General features: G+C 43.2%; 1 protein-coding gene across 6 annotated transcripts; it reads right to left on the bottom strand.

Annotated features, from left to right (window-relative positions):
• Window positions 1–525: 525 nt before the first annotated feature.
• NIF3L1 (NGG1 interacting factor 3 like 1) lies at window positions 526–20,493 on the bottom strand. Of its 6 annotated transcripts, none has more exons than XM_047773192.1 (8): window positions 20,150–20,404; window positions 18,976–19,029; window positions 18,388–18,862; window positions 16,055–16,217; window positions 11,593–11,719; window positions 8,610–8,748; window positions 6,439–6,522; window positions 526–961 (listed from the first exon to the last, which is right to left on the bottom strand). In XM_047773192.1, exons 3-8 carry the CDS (start codon window positions 18,821–18,823, stop codon window positions 777–779), a joined length of 1,134 nt encoding a protein of 377 aa, XP_047629148.1. In that variant the 5' UTR covers window positions 18,824–18,862; window positions 18,976–19,029; window positions 20,150–20,404; the 3' UTR covers window positions 526–776. The 6 variants fall into 6 exon arrangements, with proteins under 6 accessions (XP_047629148.1, XP_047629149.1, XP_047629146.1 ...); XM_047773193.1 differs by lacking the exon at window positions 20,150–20,404 and adding an exon at window positions 20,028–20,143; XM_047773190.1 differs by lacking the exons at window positions 18,976–19,029; window positions 20,150–20,404 and adding an exon at window positions 20,414–20,493.
• Window positions 20,494–20,496: the final 3 nt, after the last annotated feature.

The raw sequence follows: 20,496 nt of genomic DNA, 5'->3' as shown, positions 1-20,496 counted from the left end.
AAAATGTTTTAAATTGACAGTTGCAGAATTGTGGAGTGTTTTTACACTGATCTTTTGCTAATGCAATTAGCAGTATGTTTTGCATGTATTGTTGCGGAAAACCGCAAAAACCGTGGCAACGGAACGAGACAAACAGCACTCGGAGATATGGAAAAGCAAGGTTCATTCAGCACCGGTGCGGGCTCAGAGGAGTCACCTCCAGAGTCTGAGCACCAGGTCTTTGTTCTCAGTACTTTTATACACTACAAGGTCTTGATTTTTCCATGTAAGCATCCCGGACTTCCCCCATCCCCAGGCAGACAGTGTTCCTCCCTAAGAAACTGAGCAAGCACGGTTACAGAAGCAGAACTGATAAGCAATGCTGGGTACCTGATTAGCAGGGCTGCTGGCTTGGACATAGGGCACACAGTTGTTACATTATTACAAGAAGGGTGGCATAGTGATGAGCACAGCTGGAAAGGCCTTCTTAGTCAAGGGGGGTTGTTCTTTAGTTAAAACTCCATTTCAGTATGACTTAATAAATCCTTGAATCATAAAAAAAAAATTCTTTAATTTGTTCTTTATAATGAGTACTTGTTCTTTAATGGGAGTTACATTATAGTTTTTACCTTACGAGCTGTAGAACATTTGGTGAAGCAGATTAAGAAACCAGAAATGGTAATACACCTTCTAAGACATTTTTCCAGAAGGATACCAACCCCACTGAGTCATGTTATACATTCAAGTTGGGAGCCAAATGATTGGTAGGCTGTGTCATCCTGTTGTTCCTACATGCATTACACCACATGAAGAGGGTCCCTGTCTGTTTCTGACAGGATAATATTAATCTTATTCTCCAGGTGAGCAGCCAGCATATCTCGAAGATCAGAAAGAAAGCCTCGTTCGGTGTTGCTATGTTCACAGAGGATGACATTTATTCCTTGAGAAGCAGCATCCAAAACATCGTGATGGGACATCTCACCTGCCAACAAGGAAAGAGCAAATACTTAAAACATCAGACACAGAATCTGTAGAATGCTGAACCATAACAGCAGAAATACCAAGTTTGCATTCTGTATGAAGCAAATGTGATGCAGCAGAGCTTTTCATAAAAATCTAGACGATTATATGCATGTTTCTTACATGCAGTCCAACTTAGAAACAGAGGGGAGTTCCCTGGTGGCTCAGTGGGTTAAGGATCCAGTGTTGTCACTGCTGTGGCTCTGGTTACTGCTGTGGCACAGGTTCAATCCCTGACCCCAGCATTTCTGTATGCCACAGGTGTGGCCAAAAAAATAAATTAAAATAAATAAAAAGAGACAGAGACCATTTCACCGAGAATTCCAAATTTTTTCTCCTTGGCAGGTCCAACACAAGTATACAAACTCACATATTCAACACTATCTTTTTTTTTTTTTTTTGGTCATGTCTATGGCAGGTAGAAGTTCTTGGGCCAGGGGTCAAACCCATGCCACAGCAGCAACCAGAGCTGCTGCAGCAACAACACTGCATCTTTAACCTGCTGCACCATAAGAGAACTCCTCCAATAGTATCTAATACTGCCAGAACTACCTAGACCTGTAAAAATATCCATTCGAAATGTTTCCACAATAAATGATCACTACTAAATAAAATGAGGCTTTCAGAAAGTTTCTTTCTTTTGTATCACCACACCCATAATGTGCTGAAGTTCCCAGGTCAGGGACTGAACTTGCACCATGGTAGAAACCCAAGCTGCAGCAATGACAATGCCAGATCCTTAACCCACTGAGCCACAAGGGAACTCTAGGAAGTTTCTTTCTCATATAAATATTAAATAACAAATACCTTGAGAAAGTCCTAGGCTTATTTCCCAGAGACTCCTTTACTCTTTGTGAGTGCCAACACTTTTAGCATCAACCCTAGTCTAAATTCATAAGAATAAAATGAGCTTATAGTTATTTCTAGATTAAAAACATTTTCCTGACTTAGGCAAAATTCCTAGAACTTCTGCAGCATCTGGTGAAAGAGGATCTCATCTTTCCTGAAAAGATTTTGGGAAAATTCCAATGTTTTGAATTAAAAAAAAAAATTTGTGAATCTGATGACTTCTAATTTAAAAGCAAAAATACACTGTGGGAGTTCCCGTTGTGGTGCAGTGGTTAACGAATCCGACTAGGAACCATGAGGTTGTGGGTTCGATCCCTGCCCTTGCTCAGTGGGTTAATGATCCGGCGTTGCTGTGAGCTGTGGTGTAGGTCGCAGACATGGCTCGGATCCCACGTTGCTGTGGCTCTGGTGTAGGCCGGAGGCTACAGCTCCAATTCGACCCCTAGCCTGGGAACCTCCATATGCCGCAGGAGCGGCCCAAGAAATGGCAAAAAGACAAAAAAAGAAAAAAAAAAACACTGTGCACAATTTGGCTTGTTCATAAAAAGTGTAGTTTTAAGATACACTTAGGAGAGTTCCCATCATGTCTCAGTAGAAACAAATCTGACTAGGATCCATGAGGACAAAGGTTCAATCCCTGGCCTTGCTCAGTGGGTTAAGGATCCAGCGTTGCCGTGAGCTGTGGTGTAGTGAGCTGTGGTGTAGATCGCAGATGTGGCTTGGATCCCCCATTGCTGTGGCTCTGGTGCAGGCTGGTGGCTACAGCTCCGATTCAACCCCTAGCCTGGGAACCTCCATATGCTGCAGGAGCGGCCCTAAAAAGACAAAAAGAAAAAAAAATTAAAATATACTTAGAAACATAAAGGCATAAAAATATGGGGAAAAAGTTCTTAAGAAAAAAAGCTCCCCTTCCTCCAAGTCAAGTTCCCCACCCCCACTCCCCAACCAAATATGCATCACTGCATTACAAGGAATAGTTTCTATCGAAGCACCTTTGAAAACATGTTTTTTTGGTTGGGTTTTGTTTTGGCTTTTTAGGGCCTCACCCATGGCATATGGAGGCTCTCCCAGACTAGGGGGTCCAATCAGAGCTACAGCTGCCGGCCTACGCCACAGCCACAGCAACATCAGACCCGAGCCTCGTCTGTGACCTACACCACAGCTCATGACAACGCCTGATTCTTAACCCACTGAGCGAGGTCAGGGATTGAACCCACAACTTCGAGGTTTCTAGTCAGATTCGTTTCCACTGCACCACGACAGGAACTCCTAAAACATCTTAATTTAAGTAAAAGTAGAGGTAAAGTAAAAGGAGAAAAAGACACTAAAGTGGCCCAGCTGAAGCCATGCTTTAGAAAAGACAATCTGGCTCCCTGGACTATTATGAATGCACTGGCTGGAGAAAACATAAAAATGGGGACAGCCATAAAGACCCTCCAATAACAAGTGAAGACAAAAGCCTGACTCAGGATGGCACCTATGAGAAAGATAAAGCAAACGAGACAATTGAGTTTGCAAGGAATAACTTCGCCATCTGCTGGTCTTTTTGGGATACTACACTTTATGACCTAACACTAGATCAAGCTCAAGGGAAGGGTGATGAAATCAGCAGAGGACTATATTTGGTCTTTTGGAGAAGGTGGTTCCATCCCTGAAGTTATATTCAAAACGATGCCTCATAGATCAAAGACATCTAAAATTAGCCATATAAGAGAACATTTTCTGTCTCCTCAAGTGACCAGATAGGAAGAACATTTTTAACATTTTGGAACTGTGTGAATTTATCTTACATATACATGGCTTTATAATAAAAAAACTAATTTTTAAAAAGTCATTATTCATCAATAAACAACCAGACATTCCAAACTGAGAAATACACAACAAAACAAATGGCCTACATGCTTCAAAAATGTCAATGCCCTGAAGACAAGGTTTAGAACTACCAGATGCAGTGTTTGATCATGGATTGGATATCAATTGGAAAAAAAAATGCTATAAATTTTGACCATAGGCAAAATTTGAATATAGACTATATATTACATTAGTGTTTTAACAATATTAACTTTCTGAATTTGATCATTATAACATATAAAAGAGAATGGGAATTGGGGAGTTGGAGTTCCCTTGTGGTACAGTGGATTAAAGATCTGGCATTGTCACTGCAGTGGCTCAGGTTCAATCCCTGACCCAGGAACTTTCACATGCTACAGGCACGGCCGAAAATTAAAATAACAGTAATAAAATAGAAGGACATGGAACTCACCTCCTCCCACCAACACATCAAAAATACATCTACAAATCGAACAATTCTCACAGAACACCTACTGAACTCCAGTAGAAGACCTCAAATACCTGAAAGGATAAAAAAGATCTCCACATAACCTGGTAGGATGAAAGGGGGAAAAAAAGGAAGCAGGAGAGGATCCGTGCCCTTGGGAGGGAGCTGGCTGTAAGGAGACAGATGCAACCAGGGGTGTTCGCAGAAGAAACCTGGGCCTGCCATAGTAGTGAAGCACCATTGTTAAGTGGCTGCAAAGGCAGGGGTGGGGCTGCTGTTACAGCCTTTCTCCAGGCGCTGGCCCCCACCTCCATGGGCACCAGGAGAGTGTGCCTCAGCTGCTACCTTATGGGCTCTTGCCTCAGTGGGCTCTCGCTCCCTAGCTGTCACCAACGCAGGCTCCCATGCGCCAGCCACTGAGTCAGGGGCTCCTGCACACATGGCCAACACGTACATGAAAAGATGCTCATCATGGCTAATTATTAGAGAAATGCAAATCAAAACTACAATGAGGTGTTCACATTGTGGCACAGAGGAAAGGAATCTGACTAGTAACCATGAGGTTGCGGGTTCAATCCCTGGCCTTGCTCAGCGGGTTAAGGATCTAGCATTGCCGTGAGCTGTGGTATAGGTTGCAGACGATGCTTGGATCCTGTGTTGCTGTGGCTGTGGTGTAGGCCGGTAGCTGTAGCTCCCATTCGACCCCTAGCCTGGGAACCTCCATATACCTCGGGTGTGGCCCTAGAAAGCAAAAAAAAAAAAAAAAAAACCACATTGAGCTACCACCTCACGGGTCAGAATGGCCGTCATTAAAAGTCTACAAATACTTTGTGATGATTGGAGTTTCTGTTGTGGCTCAGTGGTTAACGAATCCCACCAGGAACCATGAGGTTGAGGGTTTGATCCCTGGCCTCGCTCAGTGGGTTAAGGATCTGGCGTTGCCGTGAGCTGTGGTGTAGGTTGCAGACACGGCTCGGATCCCTCATTGCTGTGGCGTAGGCCGGTGGCTACAGCTCTGATTCAACCCCTAGCCTGGGAACTTCCATATGCCTTGGGTGTGGCCCTAGAAAAGGCAAAAAGACAAAAAATATATATATATGTACTTTGTGATAATCATTGTACAACTATAAATGTAATAAATTTGTTGAGTAATAAAAAAAAATTTTTTTTAAAAGTCTACAAATACTAAATATTGGAGAGAATGTGAAGAAAGGGGAACCCTCCTAAAGTGTTGATGGGAATGTAAGCTGATATACCCACTCTAGAAAACAGTATGGAGATTCCTCAGAAAACTAAGGATAGAGTTACCATATGATCCACCAATATATATTTACATGTTTCCTCCCAAACCATTTTGTAATAAATTGCAGACATGATGACCTTTTACCCCTAAATAGTTCACTATTATGTCCTAAGAAAAAGGACATTCTCATATATAGGTTTTTGTTTAAATTTTATTGAAGTATAGTTGATTTACAATGTTGTTAATTTCTGCTGTACAGCAAATTGACTCAATTATGCATGTATATATATTTTTTCATATTCTTTTCCACTATGATTTATCATAGGATGTTGAATATAGTTCTCTATGCTATACAGTAGGGCTTTGTTGTTTATCCATGCTATATCTACTAGTTTGCCTCTGCAAGAATTGATAGAAACTGATGATTATCTTTAGGGCTAAATGGAACCATTTTCCCCTGAAGGCAACAAGGTAAAAAGTGTCCCATTAACTTACACATGAAATCTGAGAGAAATAAAAAAAAAAAAAAAAGGATTTCCTGTCGTGGCACAGCAGAAACGAATCCGACTAGGAACCATGAGGTTTTGGGTTCGATCCCTGGCTTTGTTCAGTGGGTTAAGGATCCGGCATTGCCATGAGCTGTGGTGTAGGTCGCAGGTGCGGCTCGGATCTGGTGTTGCTGTGACTCTGGCGGAGGCCGGCGGCCACAGCTCTGATTAGACCACCTAGCCTAGGAACCTCCATATGCCATGGGTGTCTTTTTTTAAAAAGACAAAAAAAGAAAAAGAAACCTGAGAGAAATCATGTTCAAGGAATAAGACAGGTTAAATAAGTGTGGGACATCAGTTTTTTAGATAATCTAACTGTTAAATGATTTTTTTTCCCTTCCACAAAGAATATGGTATATCCCCAATTTTGGTATAGTTCTTATTTAGCTCAAGTTCAAAAAACATTTATTAGATCAATTTTTATGTCAGGTGCTGACCTAATTTTTTTTTAACTTATAAAAAATAAAGTAGGAAAGGGATGCAGAAGAAAAGGATAGAAAAAAGATCCAAGGCCGTCCTACCTGTGAGGTAAAGGTCAGCCTCTGTGCCTTGCAGGACGCTGCTCCCAGAGCCAGCACACAGGGCCACGACTTTGACAGGAGACTCTTCAAGAGAAAGGAAAAAAGAGGCCAATACTTTACAAGTCCCCTTCATTTTAACATAATTTGTAATAAGAATCCTAAATGTCACGCAGATTTCACTCCCAGTCTCATCACCAGTACATGAATTTTGTTTACTAAGTTTTAAACAATAATACATTTGTCTTCATATAGGCAAACAGACTATTGGTATTGCAGAGCTAACCCAAGGCAGGGTTTTTATTCCTTCGGACACACAGTGCTGCACAAGCCCACAGAAAGCAGCTTTGAATAGTATTGATCACTATTTGCACCAGGCTTCAGGCTTTACCGCAATGCTGCTCAGTAAAGCAACCTCACCTGGGTCTCCAGGTAACAGTGGGAGGCAGTTCCCAGGTGAAGAAGCTGATAAACTAAAGGGGCTAGTTAGAGAATGCTACTAATGAGTCTGACAGACTTTTTTTTTTTAATATTGCACTTACCTTTTTTTTTGTCTTTTGTCATTTTAGGACCGCACTTGTGGCATATGGAGGTTCCCAGGCTAGGGGTCTAATCAGAGCTATAGCTGCCGGCCTATACCACAGCCACAGCAACGCCAGATCTGAGCCGCATCTGTGACCTACACCACAGCTCAGGGCAATGCAGGATCCTTAACCCACTGAGCGAGGCCAGGGACTGAATCCGCAACTTTGTGGTTCCTAGTGGGATTCATTTCTGCTGTGCCACAACGGGAACTCCTGTACTTGTCTTTAAAAAGCATCCACTGAGGAGTAAAATACAAATGTTCAAGCCAAAATCCAGCAAGTGTTTAGAACTTAAGTTTATAGAATGGATGCTTCATTAGTGGTATTTCAAGAAGGGCACTAGAGCTGGTCAGAAGGCCAATCCCATTGCTGCCATCCATCTTTGGAAACAAACTCTCATGACTTGTTTGATCCAACTTTGGATCTTGGATAAGGTACTTATCTCTAGGAACCTCAATTTTCTCACCTATGCAGTGGGAATAATAATACCTACCCAATAGCTAACAACAGCTAGACTTTAATGTGTGCCAGGAGTTCCCATCATGGTTCAGTGGTTAACGAATCTGACTAGGAACCATGAGCTTGTGGGTTCGATCCCTGCCCTTGCTCAATGGGTTAACGATCCCGTGGTGCTGTGAGCTGTGGTGTAGGTTGCAGACGTGGCTCGGATCCCACGTTGCTGTGGCTGTGGTGTAGGCCGGCAGCTACAGCTCCGATTTGACCCCTAGCCTGGGAACCTCCATATGCCGTGGGAGCGGCCCAAGAAATGGCAAAAAGACAAAAAAAAAGAAAAAAAAAATTGTGTGCCAGTCATGTGCCCTGTCACATGGATGATGCCACCACTTCGATGAGCTATGTTTTATGATTACTGAAGTTTTAGAGATGAGGTTACTAGGACACCAAGAGGTTAAATAACCTATCAAAGTCATGCAGCAGACAGAACAAATGTGAATCCAAGGCCTTCAGATTCCACAGTCACAACAACAGCACTCTGCTCACCACCACCGAAGTGGGAACCCTTGGGGCAGTGCTGGGCTCACTTCAAGGGTCCAACATCTGTTCTGTCTGTTCCTTTTGTTCCCCAAAGTACTGGGAAAAGCCAAGAGAAAGAGCAGAGACTAAGAGACTTAGCAGCACCTCACTACAAAATGACACTGGTACTGTGAAATTTAAGATTTGCATTGTAATTAGAGCAATCACAATTTCCAGCTTTCTTCCAGGGCATGCTCTCCCTGGGTTAGGTCAGGCAATGTGACTAACTCTGGATAGTAAACTGAACAGAATATGTCTCATTTCCAGGCTAGAATGTTTAACTGAGATGGTTTAAAATCCTCCCTTTGCAACACTGACCAGTCTACAATGAATAGACTTCCCCTACTGATCTGAAATGAATGTGAAGTGTGACTGAGAAACGAATCTTGTTTAGGCCAGTGAGATGTATACGGCGGCATAACCTCACCCACTCTGATTGATAGAGTAAACCAGCCATCTCCTGGGAACTGCGAACACAGTTTTCTATCATTTACACTGACCGAGCTGGGAATTTCAATTTTTGCACATTATCGGTAGGTATAGTGGAGACATAAGTACCTCGGGTCTTCCCTACTCCAAGAGCAAGGCGAACATGAGACAGTTTTAGGTGCTTTTTGATGCGCTCGATCATGGTTTCCAAGGAGACTGATTCATCCAGTGTGCATAACCGTCCCATTCCAGTATGCAGAAGCAGAGGCTAATGAGAAACAGAAGTCAGAACAACTGTCCATTATCAGTCTTAGACAACAAATCTACAGACAATGGCAAATGCTGAGGTCACTAAAACAAGCGTACTGTGAGCTTACTATAGCCAACTCCAGGCTAAAATTGTGGGATGCAAACCTGACAAAGACATTCTAGGAGCACACAGTCTCCTGGAAAGACAGCTGATTAAACAATCATAATAAAAGTGTGTTTAAATACAAAACATGTTATGGTTCTTATGAGAGCACAAAGGAATGACAAATCATTTGGGACTTACAGAGGTGGGTGCTTGGAGCAAGTGGAGCCCAATAAGGTTTTACAAGGACTTGGATCTTAAAGACAGGCCAGAAAGTGGTTTAAAAAGGAGTGATGTTAGGCCTGGTCACTGACGTCCAGATCATTTTTATATGCTTATTTTATATGCTTATATGCTTATTTCTCTACATGTACTGTTTCAAAGCCTATTCCATTTTCTCACTTTTCACAATGCCCTACCTTGCCCTATCAGTTTATATAAGGCTATCATTCTTTTTACATGGTCACTGGATGGATGTACTGGATTTCATCAGTGCCCTCGTTAAGGCATTTTGAGTTGTTCCCAGCTCTTCACTATTACATATATAGAGCTACCATGAAAAAAATAAAAATAAATAAAAAAAAAGAAGGAGTGCTGTCAAGTGCAGTGCAGCAGGTCAGGGATAGGGTGAGATGTGGAGAGGCATTCTCAACAGAGAGAACACGTACAAAGGCGCCAAGGAGTGAGAGGCACACTGAAGGCAGGTGACCAGCAGACAGCACAGCTGGTGGACAGGCCCAGGGAGGGAGATGGAGAGGAGGCTGGAGATAAGGATCATGGCCAGTCATGAAGAATTTCATTCCCTGGAGTTCCCGTCGTGCCACAGTGGTTAACGAATCCGACTAGGAACCTTGAGGTTGCAGGTTCGATCCCTGACCTTGCTCAGTGGGTTAAGGATCCGGTGCTGCCCTGAGCTGTGGTGTAGGTCGAAGATGCAGCTCGGATCTTGTGTTGCTGTGGCTGTGGTGTAGGCTGGCAGCTATAGCTCCGATTCAACCCCTACCCTGGGAACCTCCATATGCCATTGGTGTGGCCCTAAAATGACAAAAAAAGACAAAAAAAAAGAATTTCATTCTCTAGGTTAAAAAGCCTGAATTATCTCCTGCAGATGCCCACTTAGGAGACTACTCATATCCCAAGTGGGGAAAGATGAGAGTTTCAACTACTGTGGTGACAAAGCGAATAGAGAGGAGAAATATTTTTTAGATTTAGGGACTGAATTAGCAGGGCTTTGATTTAGAGGGACAAGGGAGAGTTGTGCAATTGCAAAACAGATAGATGATGATGCTATCAATAAAAGAAAAAAAGTCGTATTTAAAGGAGTAGCACAAGAAGAGGTCAATATTTGTATATACTGCATTTTATTTTTTTATTTTTATTTATTTTTTGTCTTTTTGCCTTTTCTAGGGCTGCTCCCATGGCATATGGAGGTTCCAAAGCTTAGGGGTTGAATTGGAGCTGTAGCTGCCGGCCTACACCAGAGCCACAGCAACGCCAGATCCGAGCCATGTCTGTGACCTACACCACAGCTCATGGCAATGCCGGATCCTTAACCCACTGAGCGAGGCCAGGGATCAAACCCTCCACCTCATGATTCCTAGTCAGATTCGTTAACCACTGAGCCACGACGGGAACTCCTACACTACATTTTAAATACCTGTGGGATTCTTAAGTGGAAAATGTCCAGAAAGTGGCTGGAAATATACATTCTTTTTATTTTATTTATTTTTTTTTGTCTTTTGTCTGTTGTTGCTATTTTTTTTTGTTTTTTGTGGAAATATACATTCTTTTTAAATTTTTCATTTTTGACCTTTAGAAAGCATTCTGAGACAAAAAGCAAAGGCATAGGAATCAACGAACAAATGACTGTCAAGTTAAAAGAGTCAATAAAATGGTCCAGGCAGAGGGTGTAAGAGATTGCACCTGTAACTGAGTCTAAAATCCAAAAAAAGGACCACTATGGTCTGAATGTTTCTATCCTCAAACTCATAGGTTAATCCTAACCCTGGAGTTCCCGTCATGGCTCAGTGGAAACAAAGCTGACTAGTTATCCATGAGGAATCCGACTAGGAACCATGAGGTTGTGGGTTTGATCCCTGCCCTTGCTCAGTGGGTTAGCATTGCCATGAGCTGTGGTGTAGGCTGCAGATGCGGCTCGGATCCCGCGCTGCTGTGGCTCTGGCGTAGGCTGGCAGCTACAGCTCCGATTAGATCCCTAGCCTGGGAACCTCCAGATGCCAGGGGTGGGGCCCTAAAAAGACAAAAAACTGAAATGAAATAAAATAAAATCCTAACCCCCTAAAAGTATGGCAATAGGAGGTGTAGCTTTGGGAAGGTACTTAAGCCATGAGCTGGAACCCACGCGAATGGGATTAGTGCTTCAGAAAAAAGGCTCCAGAGAGACCCCAGTCCCTCCCACCTTGTGAGGGCAGAGAGAGAAGGCACCATCTTTGCACCATGAGGTGAGCTCCCATCAGCCACCACACCAAATCTGCCAGGGCCATGATCTTGACTTCCTAGCCTCCAGTCTGTGGTATTTTGTTAAGCAGCCCAAACATGTTAAAGCAGCCCAAATGGACAAAGACAAGCACCAACATTTTTCTATTACTAAAACGTCTTCCTTTTTCAATATACTTTCCAGGACATACTATGCTTTTATCCCAGTTTGTTCTTAAAGTAATAGTTAACACACCATTGAGGTAACAATTTACATGAGTTTACCAAACAAAAATGCATAATAATATGAGATATTTTTATTACCTTCTCCAGTGACAGAATTTCAGTCTTCTGATAAAGTTGTCTGTTCTGGGAAAGAAAAGCCACCACCTGCATCAAAGCCTGCTGAGTACAATTCAGACTGAGCTGTGTTTGTTCCTCATCATTGGTCCTAGAAAAAAAAGTCACTTGCTAGCTTAAGATAAATATAAACATTGCATTTAAAATAATCCACAGTATACGCAACCTCCTGTAATAGAGGATTATATTTATATAGAATTCATGATTTAATTCCAAACCAAACTATCTTCTTCCTTTTTCTTTTCTTTTTTGGGGGGATAATTTTTTCTTTTCTTCTTCTTCTTTTGTCTTTTTAGGGCCACAACTGTGGCATATGGAGGTTCCCAGGCTATGGGTCCAACACCACAGCCACAGCAACGTAAGAGCCGAGCCACATCTGCGACCTACACCAAAGCTCATGGCAACGCCGGATCCTTAACCCACTGAGCAAAGCCAGGGATCAAACCTTGTCCTCATGGATCCAATCAGGTTTGTTAACCACTGAGCCATGACGAGAACTCCCCAAACCAAACTACCTTCTAGAATGTTTCTCAGACTCTAGCACGCAACAGAAGCATCTTGTGGCCTTATTAAAACACAGACTGCTAAGCCCTACCCCAGAGAGTTTCTAATTTAGTAGATCTGGGTAGGGGCTGAGAATTCACCTAATGAGTTCCAAGTGATGCTGATGTTGCTGCTCCAGGGATCTCTCTCTGAAACCCCTGTTCTAGAACTGTTCTTTTAGTCCTGGTTGTGCATCAGGAATCTCCTACTAGTTTCTTAAAGTAACAGCCGCTGGACCCTTCTATAGATCCAGTGAAATACAATATCTATGAATGGGGATAAGGCAAACTGAATTGTTTAAAGCCCTAGGGAAGTTAATTTTCAAACGTCAGTGAATAGAAGAATCTTCTAGACAGATTCTCAGGTAAACTCCATCCTAATCACACAGGTCTAGGATAAGCCAAAAACCTGCATTTTTCATAAGCTTACATTAGCAATGATTTAGGGCATCCCTGAATTGCCCTCTAAAAAGCAATACCCTAGAGCTCTTCCAAAAAATTTAGCATCAAGAAAGTTTTCTGGGAGTTCCCGTCATGGCTCAGCAGAAACAAATCTGACTAGGATCTATGAGGATGCAGATTCGGTCCCTGCCCTTGCTCAGTGGGTTAACGATCCGGCGCTGCCGTGAGCTGTGGTGTAGGTTGCAGACGCGGCTCGGATCCCGCGTTGCTGTGGCTCTGGCGTAGGCCGGTGGCTACAGCTCCGATTCAACCCCTAGCCTGGAAACCTCCATATGCCGCGGGAGCGGCCCAAGAAATAGCAACAACAACAACAACAAAAAAAAGACAAAAAAAAAGTTTTGTGTAGTGTTCCCGTCATGGTTCAGTGGTAACAAACCTTGCAAGCATCCATAAAGACACAGGTTCAATCCCTGGCCTAGCTCAGGGGGTTAAAGAAAGATCCGGCGTTGCTGTGAGCTGTGGTGTAGGTCACAGACGCAGCTTGGGTCTAGCATTGCTGTGGCTGGGGCTAGGCCTGGCTATAGTTCCAATTTGACCCCTAGCCTGGGAACTTCCACATGCTGCAGGTTTGGCCCAAAAACGACCAAAAAAAAAATCTTTGTGGGGGTTTCCTGGTATCTAGTGCTTATGATTTGAAACTTTCACTGCTGCAGCCTGGATTCAATCCCTGATCTAGGAACTGGGATACTACATCAAGCCACTATATAACACAGCCAAAAAAAAAAAAAAAAAGTTTTGTATTTAATCATAAACTCTAAATATAATCATAGAATTCTGGAAGTAAAAGACATCTTTTAAGATAATGTGGAAGTATAGTTTCAACATTGGAATCACCTGCAGAGACTTGAAAAGAAAAAAGCAAAACAATACTTGGATCCCAATCTAATGGTATAACCCAGCTATTATCTGTAATATGGAGAAACTGGAACCAAACTAAAAGTCCATCAGTTAGGAAGAGGAATGCTTTAAGAAATTACAGTACATCCGTAATAGAAAACACCACATAGCAATTAAAAAGAGATACCTATGTGGAAAGTTATTTAAGACATCTTTTTTTTTCTTCCTTTGTCTTTTCCAGGGCTGCACCCATGGCACATGGAGGTTCCCAGGCTAGGGGTCTAATCGGAGTTGTAGCCGCCGGCCTACACCAGAGCCACAGCAATGTGGGATCTGAACCGCATCTGCGACCTACACCACAGCTCACGATTTACACCACAGCTCACGACAACACCGGATCCTCAACCCACTGATCAAGGCCAGGGATTGAACCCTGGACCTCATGGTTCCTAGTCAGATTCGCTAACCACTGAGCCACGACGGGAACTCCATTTTTCTTTTCCTTTCCTCTTTTTTTTCTTTTTTTTTTTAAAGACATCTTAAGTTACAAAAGCAAATACAGGATTTCCTGTTGTGGCTCAGTGGTAACAAACCCAACGAGTATCCATGAGGACATGGGTTTGATCCCTGACCTCCTTCAGTGGGTTAAAGGATCTGGCATTGCCATGAGCTGTGGTGTAGATCGAAGATGTGGCTCAGATCCCACGGTGCTTTCGCTGTGGCATAGGCCAGCAGCTACAGCTCTGATTTAAGCTCTAGCCTGGGAACCTCCATCTGCCACAGGTGCGGCCCTAAAAAGACAGAAAAAAAAAAGGGCAAATACAACACACCATAATTAAGAAAATAATTGATAAAATGAAATTATACACTTCTTCACATCACTATATGTGTTTGGAAAGATACCCACTTTTCTTTCTTTCTTTTTTAGAGCCATGCCCTCGGCATATAAACGTTCCCAGGCTAGGGATCAAAATGGAACTGCACCTGCCAGCCTACACCATTGCTCAGGGCAACACCAGATCCTTAACCCACTGAGCAAAGCCAGGGATTGAATCCACATCCTCACAGATACTAGTCGGGTTTGTTACTGCTAAGCCACGATGGGAAGGAACTCTGATACCCACTTTCCTGAAAACAAATGAAAAGATAACTTGAGTTGAAGATACTGGGCTTGAGTAGAGCGGACAAGGAGGACTTTTATATTGATTGAATATTTCATAGTTTATTTGTATAATTTTCTTTTAATTTCAATATTTACATAGTATTTCAGTATGGTAAAAGACATCTGCAAGTGGAATCTATGAAAATCTTATAATTTTTCTTAAGATGCATGAATTAGAGGACATTTACAATGACTTTACTGTAATGTATCTACATTTTTACTATAATGTATCTACACTCATCAGGAGTTCCCATCATGGTGCAGCGGAAACTAATCTGACTAGGAACCATGAGGTTGCAGGTTCAATCCCTGGCCTTACTCAGTGAGTTAAGGATCCAGCGTTGCTGTGAGCTGTGGTATATGTCACAGCCATGGCTTGCATCTGGTGCTGCTGTGGCTTTGGCATAGGCTGGCAGCAACAGTTCCGACTGGACCCCTAGCCTGGGAACCTCCATATGCCGCAGGTTCGGCCCTAAAAAGACAAAAGACAAAAACAAACAAACAAACAAAAAAAACACCACTCATCAGAGTCACTTTTTGGTGTAGTCTGATATAGATTTCCATTTTATTAAAAAGTCATATACTTGAAGTTCCCGTCGTGGCGCAGTGGTTAACGAATCCGACTAGGAACCATGAGGTTGTGGGTTCGGTCCCTGCCCTTGCTCAGTGGGTTAAGGATCCGGCGTTGCCGTGAGCTGTGGTGTAGGTTGCAGACGCGGCTCGGATCCCGAGTTGCTGTGGCTCTGGTGTAGGCTGGCAGCTGCAGCTCCGATTCGACCCCTAGCCTGGGAACCTCCATATGCCAAGGGAGTGGCCCAAGAAATGGCAAAAAGACAAAAAAAAAAGTCATATACTTATCTTTGTTTTTTAAACAATTATTAAGTCCTAGTTTTATATAACTTGTCTTTTATGATGTTTCAGTAGGTATTAGGATAAATTAGCCCCAAAGAAAATTTCCTATGATGCAACATTTTGGTATCTCAACCCTAATTCAATAAATAATTGACTCTGTAAGAGGCACTTTGATGTATTTTTTCCTTTCAAGTGTTTGGGAACCATCATTTGCTGGGAACTAATAAAAGTAAACCTATGCTATCAGTATATCACTAGCGTTTATGAACACACCCTAAAGCAAAAATAACTACCTTTCAACACAGCCAAGGGGATTAGAAATACTTTAAGATGTGTGGTATAGATCCTCCCACACAGAAAATAGTCCATAAATGTTACTTATCATTTTTACTGTTTTGAAAAGATCCCACAGCTCGTCTCCTCAGGGACCCACATGCAAATGAGAAGTATGCTGCTTTGTAACTCATCCTGGGAAAGTTATTTGTTGCAAACTTAAATACCTGAGTTATAGAATTTGTAAGGAAGATCCTTACAAATTAATACACACAAAAAAGAGGAAGGCATATTGTACCTAGCAGGAAAAGAAGTGACAGAAACACCTGGAATTCCTTTCACTGCAGAAATGACTTTGTCCAGGTCCTCGTCGTTCGTAACACTGAATTCTACTTTGTGTGTTCCCTCCGTAGGGTAGTCAGGAGCTTTGGAAGGATGGATGGGTCTGGAGGTGCAAACTCCTAGAAAAAAAAATTGTCAGGAATTGGAGTTTTGTTTTTGTTTTTGTCTTTTTGCCACTTCTTGGGCTGCTCCCTCGGCATATGGAGGTTCCCAGTCTAAGGGTCCAATCAGAGCTACAGCTGCCGGCCTATGCCACAGCGCCACAGCAATGCAGGGTCTGAGCCATCTCTGAAACCTACATCAGAGCTCATGGCAACGCCACTAATTGAGGCCAGGGATCGAACCCACATCTTCATGGATATTAGCTGGAGTCACAAAGGGAACTCTGGGTTTTTGTTTTGTTTTGCTTATTTTTTTTAATTATTATTATTTTTTTAAATTATTATCTTTTTTTGTCTTTTTGCCATTTCTTGGGCCGCTTGCACAGCATATGGAGGTTCCTAGGCTAGGGGTCTAATTGGAGCTGTAGCTGCCAGCCTATGCCAGGGCCACAGCAACGCGGGATCCGAGCCACATCTGCCACCTACACCACAGCTCACGGCAACACCGGGTCCTTAACCCACTGAGCAAGGCCAGGGACCGAACCCGCAACCTCATGGTTCCTAGTCAGATTCATTAACCACTGCATCACGACAGGAACTCCTGTTTTGTTTTTTAATTAAAAAGATAAACTATTATGAGCAAAACTTCTAAGAAATTATTTTTTTAAAAGATTCACTCTCACATGGTTACATAATATAAACGTATATACATATCCCTTGCATACACATCCAATATTCCCCATAATCTAGGGATTCAGTACAGATATAAAAATTGGATCTATTTTCAGAAGACTCTCTTTTTCCTTCTTAAGGTTGCACCTGCAACATATGGAAGCTCCTGAATAAGGGGTCAAATCGGAGATACAGCTGCCAACCTACACCACAGCAACCCCAGATCCGAGCTGATTCTTCAACCTAGGCTGTGGCTTCTGGCAAACCAGATCCTTAACACACAGAGTGAGGCCAGAGGTTGAACCCACATCCTCACAGAGACTATGTTGGGTTCTTAACCTGCTGAGCCACAATGGGAACTCCTAGAAGACTCTTAAATATCACAAAATCTTGGACAAGACTGACTCATGAGAGTCCCTAGTGGCCTAGTGGTTAAGGACTCTGTTCTCACTGCTGTGGCTCAGGTTTGATCCCTGGCCCACAAATATCTGCATACTACGGGCATGGCCAAAAAAAAAGAATTGACTCATGAGTTTTAGATGACATTTAGAATTGTGACTGCTTACTAAATATACTCATGTAAATGGTGATTCAAGTTGCAAATGCTCATAATCTATTTGACCACATTAATCTAGATTATGTCATCACAAAAGCTTCAGCCCAAAATGAGGAAACTAAAGAGACTTATTAAAAATAAAGCTAGGAATTCACATCGTGGCGCAGCAGAAATGAATCCAACTAGGAACCATGAGGTTTCGGGTTCGATCCCTGGCCTTGCTCTGTGGGTTAAGGATCCAGTGTTGCCGTGAGCTGTGGTGTAGGTCCCAGATCTTGTGTGGGTGTGGCTGTGGCTGTGGCGTAGGCCAGCAGCTGTAGCTCCGATTGGACCCCTATCCTGGGAATCTCCATTTGCCTCAGGTGTGGCCCTAAAAAAACCCAAAAATAAATAAATAAAATAAAATAAAGCTAAAACACATACACTGAATTCCCTCATTATGCTAGACATTGGGACTAATTCAATAAAACTCTATTTTACTAGACATATGAAGTAGATTCTAGAGAGGCCTGAGCTTTCAGTTAACAAGCATTTCTGGAGTGCCCAAATGCTAGGCACTATGCTCCATGAGTAAGGAATCACAAAATTCAGTCAAAAATAAAGACTTCTGATGAACTCCTTATTCATTAAGGGTAAAAAGAGAAAAAGAAAAGAAAACAAAACACTTTTTTTTGGCTGCACCCACAGCACTTGGAAATTCCCAGCCACAGCTGCAACCTGGACTGCTGCAGTGACAATGCCGGGGATCCTTAATCCATTGCAGCACAGGAAAACTCCCCAAATTTTCATTTTTCAATGCAATTTAACTGTCAAATTTCAGCAAGATTATTTTAAAATACATAAAAACAGAATAATGGTCCTCCCCCTTATAGTGGTTAACACACTACAGGAAAGACATTCTAAAATTTCACATCATTGGTAGGGAAAATATTAAGCATGAAAGACCAATAGGCTTCTCACCAAGCCCTTTAGCCAACCAGTAGTTGACTCCCTGGGGGGCAGCATCATAGGCTGTGTGAGGAGAGTAGATCCCGACTCGGTTCTCGAGTGCCCGGATCACCAGGCGTTCCTTCCAGTTTTTCCAGGTGATTCGCTTCATGGGTCGGAAAATGGGCGGATGGTAGGAGAGAATGAGATCGGCCTTCTTCTGCAGTGCCTCCTCCATCACTTCCTCTGTCAAGTCATTGGTGAGGAAGAGTGTGCTCACCGTATGTGGTGGGCTTGGTTCCACCAGTAATCCAACATTGTCCCAACTTTCAGCAAATGAGAGGGATGCAAAGTCATTCAAGGAAGAAAGGAGGGCCTTCAAATCCATGAAGGAACGGGAAGAACTGCAGATCAGGGAATGAACAAATCGGACTGTCGTGGAGGCCAGGCGTACACGGGATGACAACATAGAGAAGTCAGGTGAAACTGAGTATCTGATGTCAAAACACTGAAAGTGAAATACATGTGCACTTCAGACTCAGACCTTTGAGACAGCAAAGCATATGAGCAGAAGAGCTGCCATCCTTCAACCGAGGTTCAAGTACCGGCTTTGCTACTTACCAGCACGTCGCATCATAGCTAAGTCATTTAACTCCTCTGAGCTTGTCTTCGAATCTACAAAATGGAGGGACTATAACTTACCTCACGGGCCATCTGGAGAAGCAAATGGATTACTATGTTTAAGTCACCAGGAACAAGCCTGGTAGATAACACACAATTATGTTCATCTCCTTCCTGCCCCCACCCCACATTCTTGTTCTTGTTCACCCCACCCTTGCTTGAACCAGCCTTCTCCATTTCTCTATTACCCTTCTTTCCAAGTCCCCTTTGACTTCCTAAATAAAGCTTTTCTTAACAAACCTTCCTTTTCTGTGTCCCCCTCCCCCATCCCACCTGCTTCTGCCCTAGTTTTTCTTATGTTACATTCCTGTTTTCTGTCTCCTGCAGTACTGGCAAGCTACCAGAGAACAGGAACTATCTTTTCTGTATCTCAGTATCACCAATACAGGCCAGTGCTAAATGCTTACTGCACAGACCAGCACAGTCTCCATTCCCTTATCACAGCAGAATTTAGCTATGGTGGTAGAGACCAACATTAAAAGGTGCTTTATGGAAAAAAAGTAACAACAACATATTTTAAAAATGAAGTGTTTTGTCAGCAGCCAGAATCATGGGATGCGTACGTGGATCACTCTATGAATGGGCAGCAAATGGGCCCCAAACCATATTCAGTATATGGTTTGGAGTCATGTGGAGCCTCCACAAACCACTGGAGCCTGGGGTCTTTGAAGATCTTCTAAGGGTCCTTATACCACTTCCACTCTCCAGATTCCCTGACACTACTCCAACTCCCCAGACTTCTAAATCTGTCAAGCGCTAAAAGTGAAGCTCTAGGGGGCCACCACACTGGTTTTGAGTTATCTATTGTTAGATCTGAAGCAGCCCTTGGAAATAACAAAACCACCATTTCCTATGAATCTACAAGCTGCGTAGCTCATTAACAAAAATAGGAGGCAGCAGGGCACAGTGTGAAGGGCACCTGACCCTAAAACCAGACTGACTCCCCGAGCCGCAGCTGTCTCAACAGATTACTCTATCTCTGCGGTTCCCACCTCTGAAGAATAGAATAGCGCCCAGCTCACGGTATCGTCGCAAGATTTCACCGTAAAGTTGGAGAAAATGCTTGGCCTAAAGTCAGCACTGCTTGTTAATAAGTATTATTAGCAGGACCCACTTTACAGCCTGTGAACCTCGCCCTCTTGTTTCAGCCCCACTTCAAGCCTTTTCCAGAACAATTGAAAGTGCGGGGGGCACAGCGGGCAAGCCGCGAGTCAGGACCCTGGCCGCTCTAGAACCCTAGGCTCTGGTGCAGCAAACCGGTTTTCTGCGCCTATCTCCTCCCCCGCCTCCTTTCGCGGCAGCACCCCCAAAACCTCAGCCTGCAAGGGCCACAGCGCGCCGTCAGGGTCTCACTGACGCACGCAGGAATCTAACTCACCGGAGAATCACCAGTCCCAGGTTGCCAAGAGCGCTACTTCCGGTCCTGCGCAGAACTTCCTGGCGGCGTAAAAGTGGGCGGGG

The sequence above is a fragment of the Phacochoerus africanus genome, chromosome 3, assembly GCF_016906955.1.
Source record: "Phacochoerus africanus isolate WHEZ1 chromosome 3, ROS_Pafr_v1, whole genome shotgun sequence".
Taxonomy (NCBI): domain Eukaryota; kingdom Metazoa; phylum Chordata; class Mammalia; order Artiodactyla; family Suidae; genus Phacochoerus; species Phacochoerus africanus.
Note: the sequence above shows the minus strand (reverse complement) of the source record. Positions and strands in the feature narration are given on the sequence as shown.